Source organism: Cannabis sativa, chromosome 5 (assembly GCF_029168945.1).
Source record: "Cannabis sativa cultivar Pink pepper isolate KNU-18-1 chromosome 5, ASM2916894v1, whole genome shotgun sequence".
Taxonomy (NCBI): domain Eukaryota; kingdom Viridiplantae; phylum Streptophyta; class Magnoliopsida; order Rosales; family Cannabaceae; genus Cannabis; species Cannabis sativa.
This window is the reverse complement of record NC_083605.1, coordinates 51,555,579-51,581,251: the sequence shown is the minus strand read 5'-3', so window position 1 is coordinate 51,581,251 and position 25,673 is coordinate 51,555,579. Positions and strand designations below refer to the sequence as shown.

The following is a 25,673-nucleotide window of genomic DNA, read 5'->3' as shown; positions in this document are numbered from 1 at the left end:
TTACATCTCAGATAGCTCCCACTCAATAGCAGATGTCTGGTTAAATAATACTTTTAATCTCTTTATTGTTTGGAGAGTTATCTAGTTGTGACTTATTGTATTAGTCTGAAACATTATGTTTCTTTTAAGACTACATCATCAACATAGCATACTAGTATTTGAAGTGAAAAATACTTCCCAGAGATTAAGTAATCAAAATTAAGATACCATAAAATGTTATGAGAATTAAGAATTCTTAGTTCAAGTCATTCGAATAGACTGAACTAGAGTTCTTGTATCTTATTCTCATAATTCTTATAAGTTATATCTGTCCACATGAATGGTTAGATTTGCTTTTCAGTAGTGTTCTTAAGTTCCTATTACAAGTGTAAACCTAATGAAGATGGGTAAAGAATTTTAAAATTCTCCTACTCAATTAAGGTAGTGTGAAACATTATCAAAGAACTTTTATAGGTATCATTATTTCTACAACAGTAAAAATAAATTGGAACATACAATCAAGATCAAGGATTTATATTGATAATAGCTAAGTCATTATATTACTTTCATGTTTAAAGAAAATATGTGTTACATAGGGTATTGTGGAGTAAACTCCACCCCTAAGTATATAGAAATTATGATCCACCCCTAAAGGTTATAAAGATCATGATTCTCTAAGTGTTATAGAATTTATGTGGAGTTGAATACAATCCAGAGTTCATTAGATATAAAAGATCGTTGAACTGCATAGTTTTCTTAACTTTTCTCCACCCCTATCAGATCAAAAGATCCTTTTATTAAACAAATTCTTAATAATTGTATTAGAATTAACAATTATTAATAAACATAGAATTAATTTCTAGTGTTTATTTAATATAACTCTATGAAGAGTTGTAAATATTATAGAATTTGCATCAATAATAAAAACACTTACACATAGAAACATATAAATATAATGTGGTAATTGTGTTTAAAGATAAAGTAAATGAAGTTCAATCTCATAAATTGCAATTTGTTTGAATAGAAAATAAAATAAACTTTATTAATAATAATAAAAAAAATGTATTGCAACAATATGAGAAAAACAGGGATAAATATCCCTAACTAAAATTCAAAATCTAAATTGTCTTTAAACTAAAACAATTAATTCAACTTTGTCCAGCTTTCCGATCCAACTCATGAAGATAGCATCTGAGTTCAAGTAGCTTGGCCTACAAGAAGAAGAAATAAATAAACAAAGTTAGTCCAAAATCAATAATCCAATTGGATAATAATTCACTAAAACTCTTCAAGTTTATAGAAAGAAATACCTTGTTTCTTTGCAAGAAGTTTAGGACATTGGGGTTTCCAATGACCTTTCTCATTGCAGTAGAAACACTTTCCTTTGAGTGTATCACCAGAAGCAGCAGCCTTTTTGTTTTTTATGGCTTTGGCACGCTTCTTGGTGTTTCTCCACTTCTTCTTCGATTTGGGTTTAGAAGCAGAGGCAATATTTGCCTCAGGTTTGACCGTCCCATTACCATTCCCAGAATTTTAAGGCTTACTCCCTTTCTTCTTGGGTCCTCCAATCAAATTTTCATATGTCTGAAGTGTTGGATTTATATTTTACCAGGAACTTAGATCTACTCACAAGTATGTTGATTTAACAACCTAAATATGAACTTCTAAAACGATGAACTAAACACATAAAAGTTAAGAATAACTTACAGTGATGGCAGCGGAATTAAGTGTCTCCTTCCAATCAGATCTCTAACCCTTGATTCCTGTCTGTAGCAGAGTATAATCAAGATCTGAGCCCGAATGTCCTTCAGTTGGATGTGATCCTTCACAGTCTTCCAAACTATGATTGAGGTACTGAGTGATGTGTGTGGGCACTTCTCTCTCACTAGGATTTTCGAAATTCTCTCTTATTTTCTCTCTTGAATTCGTGTGACACAATGTATGTTTTAGAAGAGAGCAAAGGGCTACTATATATAGGAAAAGGGAAGAGCACAACTTTCCTAATAAGCAGTTCCCTCTTTTACTATGTAATTGATTAACTGCCTTATTTAGTGTGATCCACCACTTTCCTATTTTTGCTAGGCTTTGATTAGCAATTTCATGGCAATTAAAATTGAAAATAATAATTGGGAAACATGCAAGCATGTGGCCGGCCATGGTGTGTATGGGTCTCACATGGATTTTGCAGTTTCCTCAATTTTATTTCTATTTCTCCAAAAATGTCATTTTTCCAATTCTAATCATTTAAATGCCAAAACTAATTATTTAATAACTAAAATAGATTATTAAATAATATTGTCATTTAAAATAATTATTAATTAGACATGCAAAGTCTCTTAATTAATAATTAAACCTAGAAACCCTTTTATTTACAATTTCATCCTTAAACTGTGAGAATTCACAAATTAGACAAAGTCTAACTTTTAGAATTATAATTGATTAATCATAAATCAATTATAGAGTCTTACAAACAGTATAGTCTCAACTAGAATGAGGACCATGGATCTATATGTTGAGCTTCCAATAAGTTGAATCGATTAACCAAGTAAATCCCTAACTTATTAATTCCTTGTTGAATCCACTCTTAGAACTTGGAATTGCACTCTCAGACTTATATAAAGCATATTATATGTTTCACGATATCAATATGCTATCTCATTTAACCATTGTTATAATCTTAATGTGATTAAAAGATCCTCTATATAGATGATTTACATCGAGATGGGACCAATTTACCGTTTACACCCCTCAATGTATTTTGCCCCTCTGAACACTTGGTTACTTGTAAATGATGTTTTAGTGATCTAATATATAGTCACTGAAACAAGAGCTCATCCATTTACTTCTATTTAACTAAGCTCAAGGGAATCATCACTTTACTTCTATACACCAGTAGAAGCTATAGATTTCCATATTTATGTTCAGCACTCCCACTCAGTTATGCTATCATGTTCCCAAAATATACGTATCACCCTGACCCAAAAGTAGGCTTAACTAATAAATCAAAGAACATGAATAGCACTCCTGAGATTGAGCCTAAGCATATCAGGATTTAGATTCTCTTAATCTAAGATCAATTTCTGATATTGACTTGGAAAGATACAACGGTAAGTTTACAATATCTTTGACCAAGTTCAATATCGGTCCAGTCCAATGTATACTCCATACATTCGAAACTAGTATACTTTACTAATGTTCTGGAAAGAACATAACACTTACTCCAAGTGTAAGTATACTTCATCGCTTATTATCACATCAGTGTAAATCCAAAACACTGATGAACAGGGACCAAATCTTTTGAATCATATAATCACAATCACATTCCACTGTATTGACAATACTGTAATTGTGAACAACTATATGTTCTGGATTTAACTGATTTTGTGCATATATCAAATATATATATTAAACCATAAACATGTAATATACATGTAAACATAAATCACTTCAAAATTCTAAATTGATAACTAATCAGATTGTAATGGGTTTTATTTAGGGCACAAAACCCAACATGAAGGTCATTGACTAACTCATGAAAGTCTATGTCCTTTTTATTCATGACATAATTTGATGTATAGGGCAGAAATGCGGGAGTCAGACTATTCAAGAAAAGGCTTACTTGAGTAGTGTGATCCATTTCAGCACCATGATCCTGGGCTTCTTGGAAATAACTTTCCATAAGGAGAACATGATCACGCATGTATTGATGGGGTTCCATCCGTGCATTGATATATTTCTTAGTCGCGTCAAAGCGAGACTGAAGAGATGCCCTACTGAATAGCTCAGTTAACTTCGTCATTACTTCAGCAGCCTTTTCGGTTTTAGAAAACCGAGTTTTAAGGGTGTCAACCATGCTGGAAAGCATAAAGTATAGAGCTTTGTCATTTGCTTTCTGCCAACGCTCATTTTTTTCTTTCACAGCTTTGGATGCATTATCCCCTGGCACTTCTGGAGACGGCTCAGTTAACACAAACAAGGCACTTTCTCCTATGAGAGCAATATTAATGTTCTCATTCCATTTTGGAAAGTTAGATCCATTTAGCTTATTTTCGGTCAAGAGTGATAACATGGAATTCATCATGGTTATAAAGGATACTACAAAATAAAAAATAGAAATCAATAATGGTTTAACACAAAATTCAATTCAGAAATTATAAGCACATAGCATGTAGGAATGATAAGAGAAAATACAAAAAAAAAATACAATCCTAAATAATTTCCAAGGTTTTCAACAAACTGATATCAGTGTCCCGTTTAGGCGAGAGTCAAAGCTACCATCTATTGAATAGAGTTGTCAGCTCATCTAAAATGTTAAACATTCTAGCAACCTTTTATTCGATCAAGATTGGAATCCAGCGTTGTCCCGTTTAGGCGAGAGTCAAGGCTATTCTATCTATGAGCTTCTACCATTGTTTTATATTTTGCAAGTCAAATATGGTCGCCACCATTAGGGTGATCCATACCATATAAAACACTCATAAAGCTACTTATCTTTCGAGATTAAACGGTGCAAAATTGCTAATGAACGTTCCTCCATTAGGGAGGATTACTCACTAAAACAAACGCTATGTAAAACAAACAATGGAGATCGAATATCTTAATAATAATAAAGCTCATTCTTTAAAATGTATTTTCTTTATTATTTTAATAAAATATATTCATTAAATATCGAATTTAGAATAAAATTCTAAATTAGAATTTAATTTAATATTTATAAAATTATACGTAGATGGTGATTGAAATAAATTGAATTATTTCCATCTTAGTAGTAATTTTGATATATAAATATTAAGAAAATTAATTAAGTTGTATTAATTTAAATTAATTTGCAACTTAAAATAAATTTTCATGAGAATATATTTATTGTATTTTGAAAAAGAAAGTATAAAACTTTATTTCGAAATACTTAAATAATAAATACTTAGAAAAAATACTTCAAGCAAAAATATCACCTATCTAGATTTTCCTTTGACTAATTAATTCAATTTCTAATAATATATTTTAATTTATTTATTTTAAATTAATCAATAAATGAAAAAAATCATTGATTTAAGTTGGTCCAAGAATTAATTAAAATAAATAATTAATTTACAACTTAATCTATTTTTCAAGATGAATTCAAAAACATCTAGCATAAATAAATGCAATTTCGAAATTGATTAATAAAATAAAGAAAAAATATATTTTAAAAATTATTTAAATTTAAGTTGAAAAAATAAATTTCAACTAAAAATAATTTTCTATTTAATTAAGTATCATGAAAAATAAATATTTAAGTATCATGATGAAAATCAACTTAGATATTTAATTTTCAATTTAATTAAATGTATTAAATTTAAGAAATAAATAATTAAGTGTAGAGAAGGCTTAATTATTAATCTCTAGTTTAATACTAGGACAAATATACTTAAATTAAATTGTCCCAAAATTAATTATTTAAATAATTAATTTCACAATGTATAATATTTTCCTATTTAATATTAGAAATAATAAGTAGTCTAGAAATTACTATCTAGAAAATATCTTATTTGACTAAGTATCTTTTCAACAAAAATTTGAAAAAGTATCTAATTTAAGTTGCATAGAAAAAATCTAGAACTTAAATATTTTCAAATTTAAATTTAATTAAATATCAAAAATTAAGTTGTAACCACAGAATTTATAAAATATTCCATTTTAAGTTTAAAACTAACTTAAAAAATATCTAAAGAATCTTTAATAACTAACGCTTAGAATTCCTCAACTTAATTTTAAATTTAAATAAAATATTCAAATTTAAGTTAGATATGAAAAATCAGTTAAAATAACTAATTTATAACTTAAATAGGAGTATTTAATTAAATAAGCTCCAGAAAGAATCTAGTTAGTTAAAATTCTTTATTTAATTAAATACAAGAAAAATACAAATAGTTTGTCTAGAAATAATATCTAAAACTAAACGTGTTTTTCTTAAAATTAACTTTAAAATATTAAAATGAAAATGAATTTCATATATTTTAAAAGTTAATTATGTTGCTAATCAATTTTATTAGGTTAAACTAATTTAATTAACCTAGCACAGTTATTCAAATCAGGCAAATGGGCCTTCACAATTGGGATAGTTCATGTGAGGGGGATTTGGGTTCAGTATGTCGTACCCACTTCTATTGGCCCCAACTCTCACACAAGGCCCAAAAGAGAGGAATTTAACCTTAAAATAAATAACTGTTATTAATTGAATAGGTCCAAAAACTAAATGAACCTAAATAAAATCTATCATGGTGTGACATTTTATTTAGCAATAACCTATATGCATCTATATAATAAAATAAACATATAGGCTCACACAGGCACACATTTGGATGGATCCTATCATGTTGTTAGGTCATACACGGATGAAAGAAGATTGTAAAATTTACCTATTACAAATTATTTACTTGACCAATTGAACCATGAGTTAAAATCTGATCATTGGATCTGTCAACAAGTTAACCATGGCTATTTGCAATCAAGCAATAATAGGTTTTATAAAACTTACAAACAAGCTAAAACACATACTCCTGCAACAAGATTAGCTGGATAGTTGGATGTAGGATTTATTTAATTTTAAATAATTAAATAAAAAAATATTTATTTTCGAATTAAAAAAATATATATTCGAAATTAATAATAAAATTATATTTAAAATTAAACCTACAATTTTGAAAAATTAGGTTTCAACTAACCTAAATATCATTTCAAAATTTGCTAACTACTTTTAAAATTTAATGTTATTTTATAAATTAAATATTCAATAAAAATTAAAAAAAGATAAATAAATATCTTTTTCAGATTTTATGATTTAATTTAAATAAATAAAATAACAAAATTTAAAAGTTAGCAAAATATCTTACATCTATTTAAAATATCATGATTATAGTCATCTTATTTTAAATTTAAATAAGGTCAAATTATTTACAAAAATATTTAATTTCAAAATTTAATATCTGACATTAAATTTAAAAATAAGATAAGATATAATCAAATTTAAAAATAAGATAGATAATTAAGCAAAAAGATAGATATTTACTATTTTCAAATTCAAATTACACTAATATCATGAATTAAATTAAAAAAAATATTAATTAATTTAATTATGATATTTAGAATTGAAATAGGAATAGTAAATGTCTAAATACAAAACTACACAAAAAATCGGAAGTTAAATCCATGAAATAGCATGAAAAATCGAAGAAAAACAAAAAAAATGCGAGTTGTACGGACAGTATGCTGAGCATACTGCCCGCGCGCGCGTATGGGGTTGCTTGGGCGACGAAACACGGCGCAGCAAGGATGCTGCATGATTTCCGCGTGCTGATGGGCACTGTCTGAACGCGTGCTGTCCGAGGGTGTCACCCTCGTCCGCGCGTGTGGCCCTGTTGCACGACCCTGATTTTTTCTGAAACTTCAAAAAATCATAACTAATTCAAATTAAATCGAAATTGAGTTCTGTAAAAAAGTAAATTGCTTAATTTTTTCCATACTATCCAATAAAAATAATTCCAGAAACAGAATTTCAATAATTTTTCACGAAAATTCATAAACATCAATCAATCATCATACAACACTCAACACAATATGAAACCATCCAAATAACAAACAATCGTTTTAAAGTCCAAATTTCTTGCAAGAAAATCAATTACCATGGCTCTGAGGCCAGTTGTTGGAATTTATATTTTACCAGGATCTTAGATCTACTCACAAGTATGTTATTTAACACCCTAAATATGAACTTTCTAAAACGATAAATACACACATATAAAGTTAAGAAAACCTTACATTGATGGCAGCGGAATTAATGTCTCCTTCCACTCAGATCTCTAACCCTTGTATCCTTTCTGTCGCAAAGTATTATCAAGATCTGAGCCCGAATGTCCTTCTCTTTGTGTGTGATCCTTCACAGTCTTCCAATCTATGATTGAGGTACCACTTGCTGTGTGTGGGCACTTACTCTATCACTAAGGTTCAAAATTTATGAAGAGGAAAAGAGAGGGTAGGTTCGGCTATAGAAGTGAAAGGGAAGGCTCAGTTTTTCTGAAGAGAGAATTTTCTGACAGAAAAGGTTGTTTTCAACTTGTGATTTGACTAAGCCATCACTTTCTATTTATAGGCAACTACTAGGTTTAGGTTAGGAATTATTTGGCATTAAAATAATAAAAATATCAATTTGAAAAACTACCCCAAGTGGCCGGTCATGGTGTGTAATGGGCCTCACTTGGTTTTTGCAGTTTTCACAAATTTTATTTCTATTTTCTCAAAAACGCCAATTTTCTAATTCTAACCATTTAAATGCCAAAGCTAATTATTTAATAACTAAAATAGATTATTAAATAATATTGTCATTTAATTTAATTATTAATTAGACATATAAAGTCTATTAATAAATAAATGAACCTAGAATCTCTTTTCTTTACAATTTCGTCCCTACTTAGTGAAAATTCACAAATTAGACGTAGTCTAACTTTAGAATTATAATTGATTAATCACAAATCAATTATTGAGTCTTACAAGCAGTATAGTCTCAACTTATTAATTCTTCGTTGAATCCACTCTTAAAACTTAGAATTGCACTCTCAGACGTATATAGAGCATATTATATGTTCCACGATATAGATATGCTATCTCATTTAACCATTGTTATAATCTTATTGTGATCAAAGATCCTCTATATAGATGATTTACATCAAGATGGGATAATTTTACCGTTCTCACCCCTCAACGTATTTTGCCCCTTAAAACACTTAGCTACTTGTAAATGATGTTTAGTGATCTAAGAATTAGTCACTTAAACAAGAGCTCATCCATTTACTTCTATTTAGCTAAGCTCGAAGGGAATCATCACTTGACTTCTATACACCAGTAGAAGCTATAGATTCCATATTTATGTTCAGCACTCCCACTCAATCATACTATCATGTTTCCAAAATATACGCATCACCCTGACCCAAAAGTAGGCTTAACAAATAAATCAAAGAACATGAATAGTACTCCTGAGTTGAGCCTAAGCATATCAGGATTTAGATTCTTTTAATCTTAAGATCAACTACTGATATTGACTTGGAAAGATATAACGGTAAGTTTATAATATCTTAACTAAGTTACAATATCGGTCCAGTCCAATGTATACTCCATACATTCGAAACTGGTATACTTTACTAATGTCCTGGAAAGAACATAACACGTACTCCAAGTGTAAGTACACATCATTGCTGATTATCACATTAGTGTAAATCCAAAACACTGATGAAACAGGGACCCACTGTGTTGACGATACTGTAATTGTGAATAAACATATGATCTAGACTTAACTGATTTTGTGTGTAAATGTAATAAACATATTAAACCATTAGCATGAAAATTCATGCAAACATAAATCACTTCAAATTTCTTATATTGATAACTAATCAGATTGTAAAGGGTTTTATTTAGGGCACAAAAAACCCAACAGTTAAAATATAGTCGTTACAATACAGTTGTTAAAATATAGTCGTTACAATATAGTTGTTAAAATATAGTCGTTAACAGTCAAAATGTGGTTGTTGAAATGAAATAGTTTAAATAAAGGATAATGCATCTGATAAAAAGTTACAATTAGATAAGAACAATACATAGGAATTATAATTTTAAAATAATACATAACAATTCGATAAAAATACGGAATTACAAATTTAAAATATTAGTCTTAATATGAGCTACCAAATTTTTATGATCTTTTTTTTGCTCAGGAGTCATATTTGATGTGCCCAAGAATAGATAATCCATGTATTTTGCCATTACTTTTTTTTCTTGTACCGCCACCAATTTCTCCAACACATTTGCTTTCCATTGATTAATGTCATAAAATGTAGCAAGTTGCTCATCTTGCTTTCCCTTTCCCTTTCTCTTTGTTGCCTTTTGGCCAATAGGGCGCTCTTCACGAACTTTATGATCACTGATGTCTACATTGGATGATGAAGTATATGCCCCTGATCTTGACACCTTCGCTCGCTTAACACCTTCTGATTGGTACATTACATTCCATTTCGGCTCATCTTTTAATAATCTCCAACAGTCTACAAGCTGAAATTTTAAATTGTTATTTTCAGACTTGTACATCTCATGTGCATTCTTAATAATTTGGTCATCAAACCAACCGATGTGATGTGCTTGTTGTACTCGCTTGTAACACCCATTGAAACGTGTCACCTTTTGATTCATCTTGTTGCAATGGTCTTTGCATTGCTTCCCAGTTCTTCGTTGATCATCTTTGTAGTGGGTGTTGAAGTAATTTGCGATCCGACCCCAAAAATTTACAGAAATTTGGTCAGTTCCCACGACACCATCCTTAGATGTATCAACATTGCTTTCCAGTTCTTCGTTGATCATCTTTGTAGTGGGTTTTGAAGTAATTTGCGATCCGACCCCAAAAATTTACAGAAATTTGGTCAGTTCCCACGACACCATCCTTAGATGTATTTAGCCATGCACTTATTAGAAGTATATTTGCTTCCTTGCTCCATTTAAGTTTATTTTTATTGCTTGGTTCCTCTTCACTATGTAAAACTACTTTTGTTAACCCTTCAACACCGTGTGTGTGTGTGTGTGTTTTTTTTTTTTTTGGGTAACCGATAAAGGTTAAAATAACAAGGGTAACAAAAGTTACACAAAAGGTGGGGAGGCTTCTTTCATCTAAGAAAATTCATTGTCTATCCTAAAGGCATGCTTAGCCAATCTATGAGCCTCAACTATAAAGTTGCTGCACATGAGAGAGAGAGAGAGATGCCCCAGGAAAACTAGACAATAAAACTTTAATATCAGAAAAGATAACCCCCAGTTCATGCAAATACATTTTCTGACCCTCCAAAGTTGAGACCAAAGTGTTGGAATATATTTTACTAGGATCTAGATTTACTAACAAGTATGTTTCATTAATATCCTAACATGAATTTCTAAAACAATAAAATTAAACACATATAAAGTTTAGAAAACCTTACATTGGGTGCAGCGGAATAATATGTCTCATTCCACTCAGATTTCTAACCCTTGTATCCTTTCTGTCGTAGAGTATCACCAAGATCTGAGCCCGAATGTCCTTCTCTTCAGTTTGGATTCTTCACAATCTTCCAGACTATGATTGAGATACCACTTGATGTGTGTGGGCACTCACTCTATCACTCAAGGTTTCGAAAAAATTGAAGAAGAAAAGAGGGAGAGAGAGGTTCGGCTATAGAAGGATAGTCAGATGGCTCAAATTTTTCTAAAGGCAAAAATTTCTATTTTTCAATCTCTTGTTAAGTGTGAGCTATCACTATCTATTATTAGGTAACCACTAGGTTTAGGTTAGGAATTACTTGGCATTAAAATAATGAAAATATTAATTGGAAAAAAACACCATTAAGTGGCCGGCCATAGGGTTAATGGGCCCCACTTGGTATTTTGCAATTTTGACAATTTTTATTTCTATTTTCTCAAAAATACCAATTTTCCAATTCCAACTATTTAAATGCCAAAACTAATTATTTAATAACTAAAATAAATTATTAAATAATATTTTCATTTAATATAATTATTAATTAGACATAATAAAGTCTTCCAATTAATAAATAAAACCTAGAATCTCTTTTCTTCACAATTTAGCCATTGCTTAGTGAAAAATCATAAACTAGACATAGTCTAATTTTAGAATTATAATTGATTAATTAAAATCAATTATCTGAGTCTTACAAGTAGTATGGTCTCAACTAGAATGGGGACCATGGGCCTATATTACTAAGCTTCCAATAAGCTGAACTAGAATTTACCGAGTAAATTCCCTAACTTATTAATTCCGTGTTGCATCCACTCTTAGAACTTGAAATTGCACTCTCAGTCATATAGAACGCTCTATATGTTCCACCATATAGATACGCTATCACATTTAACCATCGTTATAATCTCAATAATCAAAAATCCTCTATATAGATGATTTACACCGAGTAGGGATAAATTTACCGTTTCACCCCTCAATGTATTTTGATCCTTAAAGCACTTAGCTACCTGTAAATGATATTTTAGTGAACTAAAATATAATCACTGAAATAAGAGCTCTTCCATTTACATCTATTTAGCCAAGCTCAAAAGAAATCATCATTTAACTTCTAACTACCTATAGAAGCTATAGATTCCATATTTATGTTTAGCACTCCCACTCAATCATACTATCATGTTCCCAAAATGTACATATCATCCTGACCCAAAAGTAGGCTTAACTCAAATTAAAGAACATGAACAACACTCCTGAGATTGAGCTTAAGCATATCAGGATTAAGATCTTTTGATCTAAGATCAACTAGTGATATTGACTTGGAAAGATACAACGGTAAGTATTATAATATCTTAACCAAGATCAATATCGGTCCAGTCCAATGTATACTTCATACATTCGAAACTAGTATACTTCGCCAATATTCTGGAAAGAACATAACACTTATGCAAAGTGTAAGTATACTACATCGCTGATTATCACATCAGTGTAAATCCAATGCACTGATGAAACAAGGACTTTGTCTTTCGAAGCATATAATTACAATCACATTCCACTGTGTTGACATCACGGTAACTGCAAATGACTATATGTTCTGGACTTAACAGATTTTGTATATATATTAAACCATTAACATGAAAATAGCAAGTAAACATAAATGACTTCTAATCTTTTATTGATAACAAATCAGATTAGATTGTAATGGGTTTCATTTAGGGCATAAAATCCCAACACAAAGAAAGTGAATCAGAAAACCCTCTCCACGGGAAATCCCACATCTTGAGCCTAACGCAAATCTTCTAGCAACACAACTGTTTCTGCCTGGAAAACTGAAAAGAACCTGTAAACGAAATAGTTAAAAGCAATAAGTACTTTTAATTTTTAAAACCAAAAAGTATTATATTAGCACAATATTAATGTTGGTAGTAAATCACTTTTTAAATAACCTATTCTATTAACCTGTCTATAATAATTTTTTTTGAAGGGAAACCGATACAGGTTAAAATAACAAAGGTAACAAAGTTACGCAGCCAGAGGAGGATTTTCTTCCATTTAAATCATTCATTGTCTATCCTAAGGGCATGCAGAGATACCCAGGAGAACTAGACAATTAAACCTTAATATCAGAAAAAATTTCAAAACTGAGAGTTGTCACTTCCGCCCCACTAATAGAACACCTACAAAATAAAAGAGAAAAATTAATAACACAATAAAATTTAAAAAAATATGAAATTTCCCTTACACCATGTGTTGAATGGGTTTCAGAGACGGATTGTGTTAACGAATCCACATTCAAATCAATACTTTTCTTATTAATGCTTGAAACCATTTCATGTTGGTTTGGAAAAGGTGAGGGAAACACATGTGAGAGTAAATGTCTTTGTGTGAAGATTGGATCATGTTGGGGAGTCTCAAAAGTGCTAAAATTTTGGTAAGAAAAAGAGAAGATTGGATAATTTGGGTTGAATTGAGAATATTGGAAATTACAATTTTGGGGGTTGTCAAACGGAGGATTATGGCTAAATTGAGAAAATAGAAAATTTGGATTTTGAGAGTTGGTATATGGAAAATTTTAGTTAATGGAAAATATTGTAAATTTGAATTTTGTGGGTTGGTTTGTGGAGAATTTTGATAATTTTAGTTGGATTGAGAAGATTGAATGATTGAATTTTGGGAGTTGGTATGTGGAGAATTTTGGGAATCCATTTATGAATATAAGATAATGTAGAAAAGTGGTTTGGAAAATGATATGAAATTAGTGAGAAGAAAAAAATAAAGAAAATTTGTGATAATAGATTTTGTAAGAAATTGTAAAAATGGTGTAGAAGAAGAGTGAAAAATAATGAGTATTTATAGGGGATAAAACAGTTGATTTTTTTATTATTATTAATTAAATTATTTGAGTGTGTCATTCTAAAATTGTTACCGTTACCCCACATTTGAAATTGATTTGTCTTTCATTTATTATTTTCCTTAATAAAAAAAATTGGATGATGACTGCTGCACAACAGTTGGAGTGGTCATTTTGATTCACTAATAAAATATTAAATTAAATATTAATAAAAAATATTTTGATTATAATAATTTTATTGCATGACACATCATATTGGAGACACATGTCAGAATAGGTTTTTTCTTTTATTTTTAATCTAATAGATGCAACTACACTTTATTTAATGTGTATAATAGCCAAGAAAATGTCTTTATAGTATGAGGACAAAATAGGTGTGCCGACCATAGAAATTTTTTATAAAAGTAACAATTAAATTCAATCCACACATATTTTATACATATATTTAAAAATACATATATAATTAATATTTTAATATAAAAATAATAATTTGAAAATGATATAAATATGTTTTAAAAAAATATAATGCAAAATAAAATTAAGCATTTCTTATACATAATTTTTTTCTTGTTTTAAATTTTTATTTTATTTATTTTAATTTATTGTTGAAGGCATCAAATAATATTTATTTTGTTGATGGTGATGTAAAAAAATAATTTTTTTTAATAAATATTAAAAAATAACATTACTAATCTAACCTGCACTTCTAGAAATTAAATTGAATTTGAGTTACTATGCCGATTGGATTGCATCCAAAAACATAAAACGAAAAAAAAAAATCATTACAATACAAGATGAGAAAAAAAAAATTAATTATTTTTTTTATGCACTTTAAATTTTATTCCATATGTCTATATACCTGGCACGAATAAGGTAGAAATTAACTGCCTTAATAGGTAATGGGGCAGGGTGCAATTTTATATACCTGAAGCAGGTTCGAGATAGGATCGGAGGTGATACTACTCACCCCATATTCAACCGAAATATATAGTTCTCAAACTTTTTCCATGTAGTTTTCTAATTACTACATATTGTCGTTATAAACTATACTTACAAAGTTGACTATTAAAGCTTTTTAATAAGTAAAATATTTGATTATTTTAAAGTCAATATCTTATTTTTTATTTTTATTTTTGATTACATTACACTATTTTCTTATTATTAATATTATTTTAATATTAATGGGTACCCAATAAATAAATCTCCATACCCTGAGAATTCATCTACCCTAAACCCATTAGAGATTAAGAGCAAGAATGGAAGGCATAAATGAGAAACAGGGACAGGATTGGAAAGTGCACTACCCGGTTAGGAAAATTTTATTTACACCCAAAAATTTCTAAAGGCACCCCATTTTAATAATTTTAATTTAATATAAAATTTATATCTTTCATTGTATTAAATTTTTTCAACTTTTTTCTTCTAATTTATATCCTTAAAGAATATACCTATCAAACAAAATTAAATTATATTTTAAATATTATGACCAAAAAATTAAAATAAAAAATTTTATGAAATTTTCTTAGAAAAAAATAAAAAATATATATACATAACATAAAATAATGTGAGAAAAAAATTTAAAAAAAACATATTAAGAGTAATTTTTAAAAATTATTTAAGTTTATATTTTTTTTTAATAATAGTGTGTATTTATAATTTTATGGGATGCAAATAAAAATACCCTAATTATTACCAATCCAATTTTCATCCCACTCCTAATTATAGAATTTTTATATTTTTATTCCTTCTAATCAATCGCCATCAAAAAAGTCGGGACCGCCAAAGCATACTTCTAAACCGTTGCCTTTCCTTAGCATTACCATGTCATAAACCTCATTAACTCTCAACTTAGCATTTTCGCAGATACTTTAGAATCTTGGACCCAAAAACTCTAGAATACTTCAACATCAAACTAACTCAACGAAAATCACTAAACTTCACTAGTTTCCTTATGATAGCTTTCTCAAATGTTCATCATAAGAATCAACGCAACGTACTTGGTTGGCCGGTAATAACACAAACGTTTCAGTTCTCTTCAATTGGAACCATTTTATTTGTACCTTTCTCAGAAAACTTACTAATTAAATAGTACAATAGAGATTAGAGATGAGTTCTTAAGCGTAAGCAGTCAAATTGTCATCACAAAGAAGCTCATTATCTAAAAAATTCCAAAAAGTAGTATAAGTAGGCAATTTAAAATACATATATAGCCTTAATGGTTTATTCCATGTCAGAAACTGGCTTAAATAAATCAACAAATCCAGACATTAGAGAGATGATTCTGAACTTTTGTTTTAGAAAGGGAATCTATACTATCTTAGATTTTTATGACTAGTCATGATAATCAGTGATATTTCAACTAATAAAGATAAAACCATATCATTTTCAATAAAAAGAAAAAACAGATAAAACATAAGAAAATAATAAAACAATTCAGAGACAAATTATCAAATTCAAACTCCAACATAAAAAATAGTTTCATCACCTCCAATTGCAGAAATAAATATGTCAAACAAAATATCTTTAAGCAAATGAAGCACACAACGACCAAGTTCTGTTAGAATCTTCATCACAATCATAGCAAGCTAATATAGTTATACAGTATAATAGAATCTCTTACTCAAGGTTCTATACATCATGGTGCTTCAGGCTCTTCTTTGCAGACCGCTTCACATGTTTCCGACCACGGTGTGAATCATCAGAGTCACCTCCATCTGAACGAGATGGTGATGGTGATCGCCTGCTCTTCCTCTTCCGGTGTCTATCATCCTCAGATGAATCGGACGCAGAATCATCTGAGTAACGATGACTTCTTCGCCTCCTCTTTTCCTTCCTACTCTTCCTATGCCGTCTACGTCGATGCTTGCCTTCCTCATCTGAAGAGTCATCTTTCTTTACCCTCTTCTCCTTCTTTCTCTTCCTCCTACCATCATCAGAACTACCAGAATCATCACTTTCCCTCTTCCCACTCCTCTTCTTCTTCGACCTTCCTCTCTTTCTCCTTTTCCCAGAGTCTGAATCCAAGCTGTCTTCATCATCATCATCATCATCGTCAGCATCCAAATTTTTCTTCTTTACTGACCTATCTTTCTTTCTAGCCCTTCTCCCAGTCCTCTGAGAAATAATCCTCTCAATCTCTGAATCACGATCAGAATCTGATTCCTCACTTTCATCATCCTCATCCTCATCCTCACTATCCTCGCTCTCAGCACCGCCTTTTCCCTTTACCTTACCACCCTTTCCCTTCAACTTATCCAACTCAGACATAACATCAGCCTGAATAGCTGCTGGGTCTTTCTCCTTGATCAAAAAGTTCCTACATTGAAACCTTAGATGCCCAACACGGCCACATCTCTTGCAGGCACCACGAGCAACATCGGTGTTCGACCCAGTAATGCGAGCAAGGGCAAGAAGTCCTTGAAAGTTGGCATAAGGATTCTCGCCCTCTGGCTCGGAGTTGGCCGATTTGTGCTGTGTAGAGCTCTTATCCTCCTCCTTGTTTGGAGCATATGGATCATACCCAATTGCACTTTGCCATATTCCGTGCGTCTGTAGGGCAGCACTACTGTGCACCCTATTGTTCGCGGGCATGCGAACCCTTCCTGCTGTAGCCGGCATACTGAAAATCCACAGACCCAAATCAAAACCATACCAAATTAAATTAAATCAAATCAACTCAAATAGTATGAAATCTTGATAAAAAGATATGATTCTAATTAATCGCATTTTAAAACCCTAATTTTGGATAAAAGGGAGAATCAGGCTAATCGAAGCTAGCAATGTAAAACTCTCAATCTAAATTTCTAACATTCGAATCGGAAACCCCCAATTCGAAAAGATTAACATACCAACGATACAAAACGAGAAATTATCCATTGTGATAAAAATATAGATTATATATATTTAACACAGCACGATTAACATAATAAAAGAAAAAAGAAATACTTGGCAGATTGTTGGATGAACTTGTTCTACTTATGCGATCGAAGGCAACGATTGAAATGAAGATGGGTATTTTCCTTTTGTAGCAATTGGAGATTGATATTTGAATGTGGTAATGGAGGAAACCACACAAACCTCAATCCAGGTTTTTTCTCTTTGCGACATCTATATAATAAAAAAAATAAAATAAAACCAAATTCAAATGAGTCGGTCCCTATCTCAAAAAATAAAAAAAAAAATAATAATAAATAAATAAATAAGTCGGTCCCATTGGGCCGAATACGACGTCGTATAGAGTTGTAAAATTTACATCATACACTATTTTTTCCAATTTATTACGTAAATATTGTCGGTATTTTTTTTATTTTTATTATGTATATTTTTTGATTTTATACTAAGGGTGAGCAATGGTCGGTTTGGTCAGTTTTTTACACAAAAAAAATCCAAAATTCGGTTTTCAGTTTTTATGGTTCTAATCCGAAAACCGACCGACTATTATAAAAATATAAAAAAACCGACTGTTTTAATCCATAGTTTGGTCGGTTTAAACCGACCAAACTGAACTTCATTTTTTTTAAAAAAAAAAAATTAAGTTTTTAAATTTTTTATAATTATTTGAAAACTAAAAAATTAAAGTATTGTATCAAATATCATATAATTTAAAAATAAAACTTTTTTAGTTAAATAAATAATGTAAAATAAACTTTTTTAAATTTGTTCAAATTATTTGTGCTACTAATATGGTAATGAGTTATATTAAAAAACTAGTATTATTTTATGAATGTGTGTATATAATACGTAAATGCATCAAATTATAATAAAATAAAATAATGAATAATTGAGACTTTAAATAAAGTAAAATTAGTTTAATAAAATTGTATATTAAATATGTATAAAAATAATATATATTATATATAATATATATGTTCGGTCGGTTCTACGTTTAATCGGTCGGTTTGCCATTGACACTAAAACCGACCATGTTAAGGCGGTTTTAACCGAAGGCGGTTTTTTCGATTTTCGGTGTCGATTTTTTCGGTGTTCGGACGGTCGGTTTACTCGGTTTGGTCGGTTTCTTGGATTTTTTGCTCACCCCTATTTTATACGGTAGTATTAGTATATCACTTTTTTTACAAATTTTTTTTTATTTTTTTTTACTGATTAGGACGTAGGCTATTACAAAAGTGACAGGTTTTTGTTTTTTTATTTTAATGGATTTAAAAATTATTCTTTATTATTTTTAATATTTAATAATTATTACATAATCTTTTGATTAAAATGTTGATTGGGAGTTGGGTTGTCACAGAAGTGACATGTTTTTATTTTTTTTTATTTAAATAAATATAAAAATTATTCTTTATTATTTTTAATATTTAATAATTATTACATAAATCTCAACTCCCATGTCCTACTATTTTTCTTCTTCTTCTATTTTTTTGAGGCACTTATTGTAAAGTGGGTGATTTTTTTTTTTTTCAAATTTGTACAACTAGTGAATAATCTGCGCTTCGCGCCGGATATTTAATTTTTTTTTAATTATATTATAAAATAAATCATAACTTTTATTTAATGATAACTAACTAATAAATTGTATCAAATTTTAATCCTATTAATTATAATAATATGTTAGTCTTGAATCTTATTTTGAGGGTGAATTGTCATAAGAATACATAAATTTATAAAAAACTTATCATATGATTTTAAAATCTATCTCATCACCGTATCTCACTTCTAGTCAACATATAACATTCAAGGGTATTGTTATATATTGTCATATCTCTCTTGTAGTTAACTATCATTCCCAACATATTTTTTGTGTATACTAAATAAATCAAACAATGAATTAACTACTCACTTTTATACATAAATAATTTTAAAATTTTTTTATAGAAGAAATATACCAAATAAAATCTATTAATTAATAATGAGAAAAAAGAAAGAATTGTAACTAATTAAATTTAAATTCTAATAGTACGTTTTAGATATTAAGTTATTTATCAAATGTTATAGTGAATAAAATATTAGAAATTAAAGAATCATCTCATAAAATAGAGATCTATATAGAAAAAAATAATTGATAAATTTAGAAAATTATTTGATTCAAAACCGCTATCATCACCGTATCTCACTTATAGTTGTTACTTGATCATATTCAAAGATGTTCTCATTATCCTATTTCACTTATAGTCATCACTATCCCTTCCAATAGACTAATAGCATGATACTAAGTAGTAAGTACCGCAATAGCAACAATAATAATTTGTAAAAAATATAGGGAAATTTCACTTTTTGGCCTTAATAATACAAGCCATATCAAAATTTATACCTTCCCTTAATTTGTACAAATTTAGTCCATTAATTACATGAACTTCCCATTTTACCCTTTTTTTTCAAAAAAAAAAAATAAAATAGGTAAAATCTGAAATTGATCTTTCTCTCTCTCTTCCCTCTCTCTCGTGCACCACTCTCTCTCTCTAGAAAAAACTGAAAAATTTATCAAAAAAATTCCCTCTGTCCGTCCCACTCTCTCGTCCCTCTCTTTCTTCCCTCTTGAATGGTTGTTTTCTCGGTGGGTGTTGGTGGAAAACCGAAGCACAACCCAATATCACTCAAGAATCTTACACCATTATAATGGGTAAGTTGTGTTTTAAGCATTTTGTTTGACTTTATGTAGTTTAAAATTGTTATATGTGTGTTATTTGTTGGAACTGCTGTTTTTTGGTCTGAAATTGTTGAGATCTGGCAGATCTGGTTTTCAGTCGAATTCTGGGTTTTCCAGTGTTATCGATGATATATCGATAATATGTCGATGGTTTGTCGATGATTACAGAAGGAAAGGTCAGTGACGACCATTATCGACGTTATGTCGACATAATGTCGACGTTATGTCGACATTAAGCAACAAACCCACTAAATACAATTTGTCGATAGTTGTCGACAGCATGTCGACAACAAGCGTTTATCTCTTTTTAGAAGTTGTCGATATTTTGTCGACACCATGTCGACAAAATATCGATGCAAATGAAAAAAAGCCGTAAATAACATAACATAACATTAAAATAACATAAAATAAAAGGGAAATTTCATTAAAATAAGAAAAAAACATAACATAAAAAAACAGAAAAAAAAAACAGAAAATAAAGTTCATAAAAAAAAAAACAAACATTAAATAAAACTCACCACAAGCCATAACATAACAAATTATTTTTTTTAAAATTCTTTGGCTTGTGGGTGAGCCTTGCAATACTTGCATAATGTTCCGAGCTTCAGGTTTACGTTAAAGATGCCTAGTTTGCAACGACGGCATCCTTCCGTGAACCCTGGTGTTGGAGCCGACCATACACCAGCTTTTGCAAAAATGTGCTTCAAGTTGCCTGAACCTGAACTCGTTCCCACATCGTTCTCTTTCGAAAGCTCTTTGGGCGTCAAAAACTTTCTGCATTTCAGGAGTAATTATGCCAACATCAGGCTCCTGCTTCAGCTCTTCAGGAGTTAAGATGGGGAATTTGCCTTTGTTCTTTCTTGGGGCCATATTTAGAACTTAAGAATAAGAGAAATTTTTAAGAGTAAGAGAGAAGTAGAAGATAAGAGCACTTATGAATAAGAAAGGGATTTGCTTTTATAGAGCAGTAAACATGTTGGGAATGTAGGAAAATTTAATGGTCATTAAATGTGTAACTGTACAGGTAAAACGCATGAAATGGTGTATTTGTCGACTGAATGTCGATACTATGTCGACATGATGTCGACAACATGCCAATTTAGTGACACTGCTAACTTATTTGTCGATAGCTTGTCGATAGGACACGTGTCTGACATGCAACGTGTCAGTTGGGAAGGGTTGTTGGGAACGTAGGTAAAATTTATTAACATTAAATGTGTAACCGTAAAACACGAAACGCATGCACTGTGTGTTTGTCGATTGAATGTCGATGGTATGTCGATGTTATATCGATGGCGAGCATGCTTGGTGTGGTTGTCGACGTTATGTCGATATTATGTCGACAGAATGTCGACAATTAGTGCCCTAATTTCTGCTGTTGTGATTATCGACATTATGTCGATTGATATCGATGGGATGTCGATTTTTATTTTTTTTTTGGGTGTTTTTTCCTTTACTGACCTTGTTTTTTTGGTTTGCAATTGCAGGAGAGAAAGTGTTCCTTGTTGTATCGTACGATGGTGTTTGGTTATGTGAGAATTATAATTGGATCTACAAAAGCAAATAGCAGCTTGACGTTGACAGTTACAACTGAGACAACCCTACAAGAACTGCGACAAATTTTATATGAAGAGTTGGAAGTTGATCCGGTAGCGTATGATTTAAAGTTGGAGATTTGTTCCTTGTACATGAAGGGAAAAATGGTTGCGCCAGAGGTTATTAAGAGAGAATGCCAACTGAGAACGTTTTTAGAGATGAGGGCAACAATGTCAAATACAGAGTTTATGCCATTATTCGTGACCAAGGTGAGAAAAGTTGGGAATTCGGAGCCTACGCCGCCTACTAATCCTCTCCCTCGAAGTGTGGTAGGGTCTTGCGTTCCCGAAACAGATGTTGGGATTGGTGTGAATGAGGAGGTTCCGACCAATTTAGAGGTTCCGACCAATTTAGAGGTTCCGACCAATGTAGGGCAAGAGCAAGAAGCGACAGGATTTCATCAGTTTGAAGAGTTCGATTTACCCTTCTACAATAACGATCCTATTGTAGATTAGAATATGGACGATGAACATGATTTGGCAGTCGATGAAGCCGTAGCGGGACCATCGTTGAGGTTAGAGTGTGTACCGAGTAACCAAGGTACACAGCGAGAACGACAACCTCGTAGTGAAAATCGCACTACACCTGGAACTAGCAGTAGTCGACAAGGCGGGCGAAGAACATGCTCGTCATGCAACCTTCTCAACGTTCTCCTCTTTTGAAGTTTGTACCAAGTTCAAAGCTCCCATGTGGACAAAGGAAGATATAATGGAAAATCATGAGCTAACTACTTGTTTACAAAGTAAGGAAGCAGGGGTGATATAGCTTGGTAATTTTTATGAAAACAAGGAAGAACTGAGACAAGTAGTGGGTAGGTTTGCACTTAATAACAATTTCGAGTGGATGGTGAAGAAGTTATCCCCTGATGTGCTGTACGTTACATGCAAGGCTCCAGATTGTAAATGGAGATTGAGGGGGAGGAAGAAGATGCATTCTGACAACTTTGAGGTCACTGTATTTCACAATGAACACACATGTAACTTGAATGCGAGACGTTCAGATCACCGTCAAGCAGCACCATGGGTAGTTGGCCACCTTATTAAGGGGAAGTACACCCAAGATGGAACTAAGTACAAGGCTAAAGACATACAGAGGGACATGTTTGACAACTATGGTATCAGTATGAGTTATGTGAAGGCGTGGAGGTGCAGGGAGATGGGACTTACGTATGCTAGGGGTACGCCTGAGTTTTCATACATGAAGCTTCCTAGGTACTTGTACATGCTGGAACAGAAGAATCGAGGTACCATTACTGACTTGTACTTAGAGGATGAGCGGGTCAAGTACTGTTTTATATCACTCGGTGCATGTAGAAGGGGCTTTTCTGTTTGTCGTCCTGTTTTGAGTATCGATGGCACCTTTTTGAAGACGAAGTACGGCGGTATAATGTTAGTTGCTGTGGCATACGATGCGAACAGCCAATTGTTGCCGGTTGCTTATGGTATCGTTGACAGTGAGAATAACGACTCCTGGACGTATTTCTTACAGAAGTTGAGGGTAGCAATTGGCGTGGTTGAGAACTTAGTGTTTGTGTCAAATAGGCATCAAAGCATTGATCATGCTGTTGAACTCGTTTTTCCCGAAGCAGTCCACTGTGCATGCTATCACCACATTGTTATGAACGTGAACGCCAAATTCAAGACTGATGCTTTTCATAACCAAATATATAATGTTGCTTACGCATGGTCGAAGACTGAATGCGATAGAGAGTTCGAGAAGCTTAGAAAGATGAATCCGGCCATTGCTGCATATGTGGAGAGTATAGGGTTTGAGAAGTGGGCTCACCCTTATTGTTTGGGCGATAGATACAACATCATGACGAGCAACGCTGCTGAAAGCTTCAATAGTGTCACAGAAGAGTTCAGGAAATATCCAATAACTACTTTGGTTGAATTTATCAGGTTCACACTCCAATCGTGGTTCGCTGATCGCCTCGAAAATGCTGACAAATGTACCACCCCTTTGGCCACGCTCTTTGAAAAAAACTTGGCAAAAATTCATGAAAATGCAAGGTACAGGCGCGTCCAACGAAATGGAGCCAATTTGTATAACGTTGGTAGGGGACCTAACGGTGAAAGAGGTGGTGATGTGAATCTAGTTGAAAGAACATGCACCAGCGGCGTGTTCACGTTATTGAAACTCCCTTGCCTTCATGCATGTGCCGCGGCATTGAAAACGAACACAAGTGTGTACACGCTTTGCTCACCTTATTATTCAAAAGAAACGTGGAGGAAGATTTACGATGATACCATCAATCTTGCTGGTGACGAGGATGATTAGGTTCTCCCAGAACACATCAAGAATATGAAAGTTGGGGTACCTGTGGAAAAGAAGCCTGTAGGTCGTCCAAGAAAAAGCAACGCTGGAAGAAGACGGGAGAATCGTTTCCCGTCTGGTGATAAAAAAGGTTCTGTACCACGAAACTGCAGCCGCTGTGGCAGTTCAGGCCACAACAGAGCAACATGCAAAGGCCGCATTTGAGGCGTCCTGTACTTATTCGTTGTATAACATTTTTTCTATTGGGAAATTTGATATATTGTAATGATGCATATTTTGTCATAGTTATTTTTGTTGAGGTTGAATATTTTTCAAATATTTTAATTATTTTTAGGTTTAATAGTTATTTTTGTTGAATAATATCGATATTTTATATTTAAAACCACGAATAATTATCAAAATTTGAACGAAGAGGAAGTCTATATATACATAACTGTAATGTTAATTACACAAAATATACAATATCCCAATAATTACACATATAATCAGCCGACATTTTGGTAAAATAAATCAACACACCACCGTTGACGAAACATAGCTATCCGGTCTGGCGTCACATCGGTCAATCCACGTTGCATCATGAGATGCTCCACATACTCAATGCAATAGACGCCACAATCACCACTAAATGCAAAATAAAATGTAAAGTCAGTCTAACGTAAAACATATTTTAATACTATAGTACTTTTTTATCGCTATGTACCTGGTTGTTGACTTCGGAACTAAGTCGTGAGTGGCTCGAGTCGAGTGCATTTTTGGAAGCACCGTGATGTCCTTGTTAGTTAACGCCATAATCTGGTTGTTATGTGGAAATTCCCCGGTTGCAAGGATTAGCAAGGGCAGCAGTTCTCCCCAAGTCTTCAGGATGGGTTCCATGGCGGTCCAATGACAGACGCTGGAATCACAGTCGTAGACATTAATTTTCGACAGCTCTATGTCGACTTCAAGTGTGACCCAGTGCCTTGCCTCGGGAAGGTTCAGAACGAAGTAAATAAACTCGTTACCCCTCCATCTCTCAAAGACTTGGGACTGTAATTACAGAGAACAACGAAACAATTAACAAACCATAATAATCCTCCCAAACAATTAACATTTAAAATCTTACTAAAACAATACCTTATGAACCCCTCTGTAGTAGTCCAGGATATAATCCTCCCACACAAAGTTTCTCCTCGAACCCTTGTGGCTCGTCCATGCACTGCTGATCATGCTGGTCACGAATGTGGAGAGAATGACACCCTTCTGAGGAAATGTCAGTGGATAGTCGGTGCGTCGCCTCCTCAGCATATGCATTCTTTGCATCTATATCTTTTGCATATAAAGGGAAATGTCAGTTAGACAAAAAA

General features: G+C 31.8%; 3 protein-coding genes across 3 annotated transcripts; all 3 read right to left on the bottom strand.

Moving 5' to 3' along the window:
• Window positions 1–9,657: 9,657 nt before the first annotated feature.
• LOC115717711 (uncharacterized) lies at window positions 9,658–10,362 on the bottom strand. The gene has a single exon (XM_030646691.2). The coding sequence runs from the start codon at window positions 10,360–10,362 to the stop codon at window positions 9,658–9,660; it is 705 nt and encodes a 234-aa protein (XP_030502551.2).
• A 5,954-nt stretch (window positions 10,363–16,316) lies between these two features.
• LOC115715953 (CAX-interacting protein 4) lies at window positions 16,317–18,016 on the bottom strand. The gene is made up of 2 exons (XM_030644632.2): window positions 17,796–18,016; window positions 16,317–17,469 (listed from the first exon to the last, which is right to left on the bottom strand). Exon 2 carries the CDS (start codon window positions 17,466–17,468, stop codon window positions 16,479–16,481), a length of 990 nt encoding a protein of 329 aa, XP_030500492.2. The 5' UTR covers window position 17,469; window positions 17,796–18,016; the 3' UTR covers window positions 16,317–16,478.
• Window positions 18,017–24,701: 6,685 nt separating this feature from the next.
• LOC133037654 (uncharacterized) lies at window positions 24,702–25,606 on the bottom strand. Its single transcript, XM_061115043.1, has 3 exons — window positions 25,444–25,606; window positions 25,031–25,356; window positions 24,702–24,951 (listed from the first exon to the last, which is right to left on the bottom strand). The coding sequence occupies exons 1-3, from the start codon at window positions 25,534–25,536 to the stop codon at window positions 24,813–24,815; spliced, it is 558 nt and encodes a 185-aa protein (XP_060971026.1). The 5' UTR covers window positions 25,537–25,606; the 3' UTR covers window positions 24,702–24,812.
• Between the last annotated feature and the right edge of the window lie 67 nt (window positions 25,607–25,673).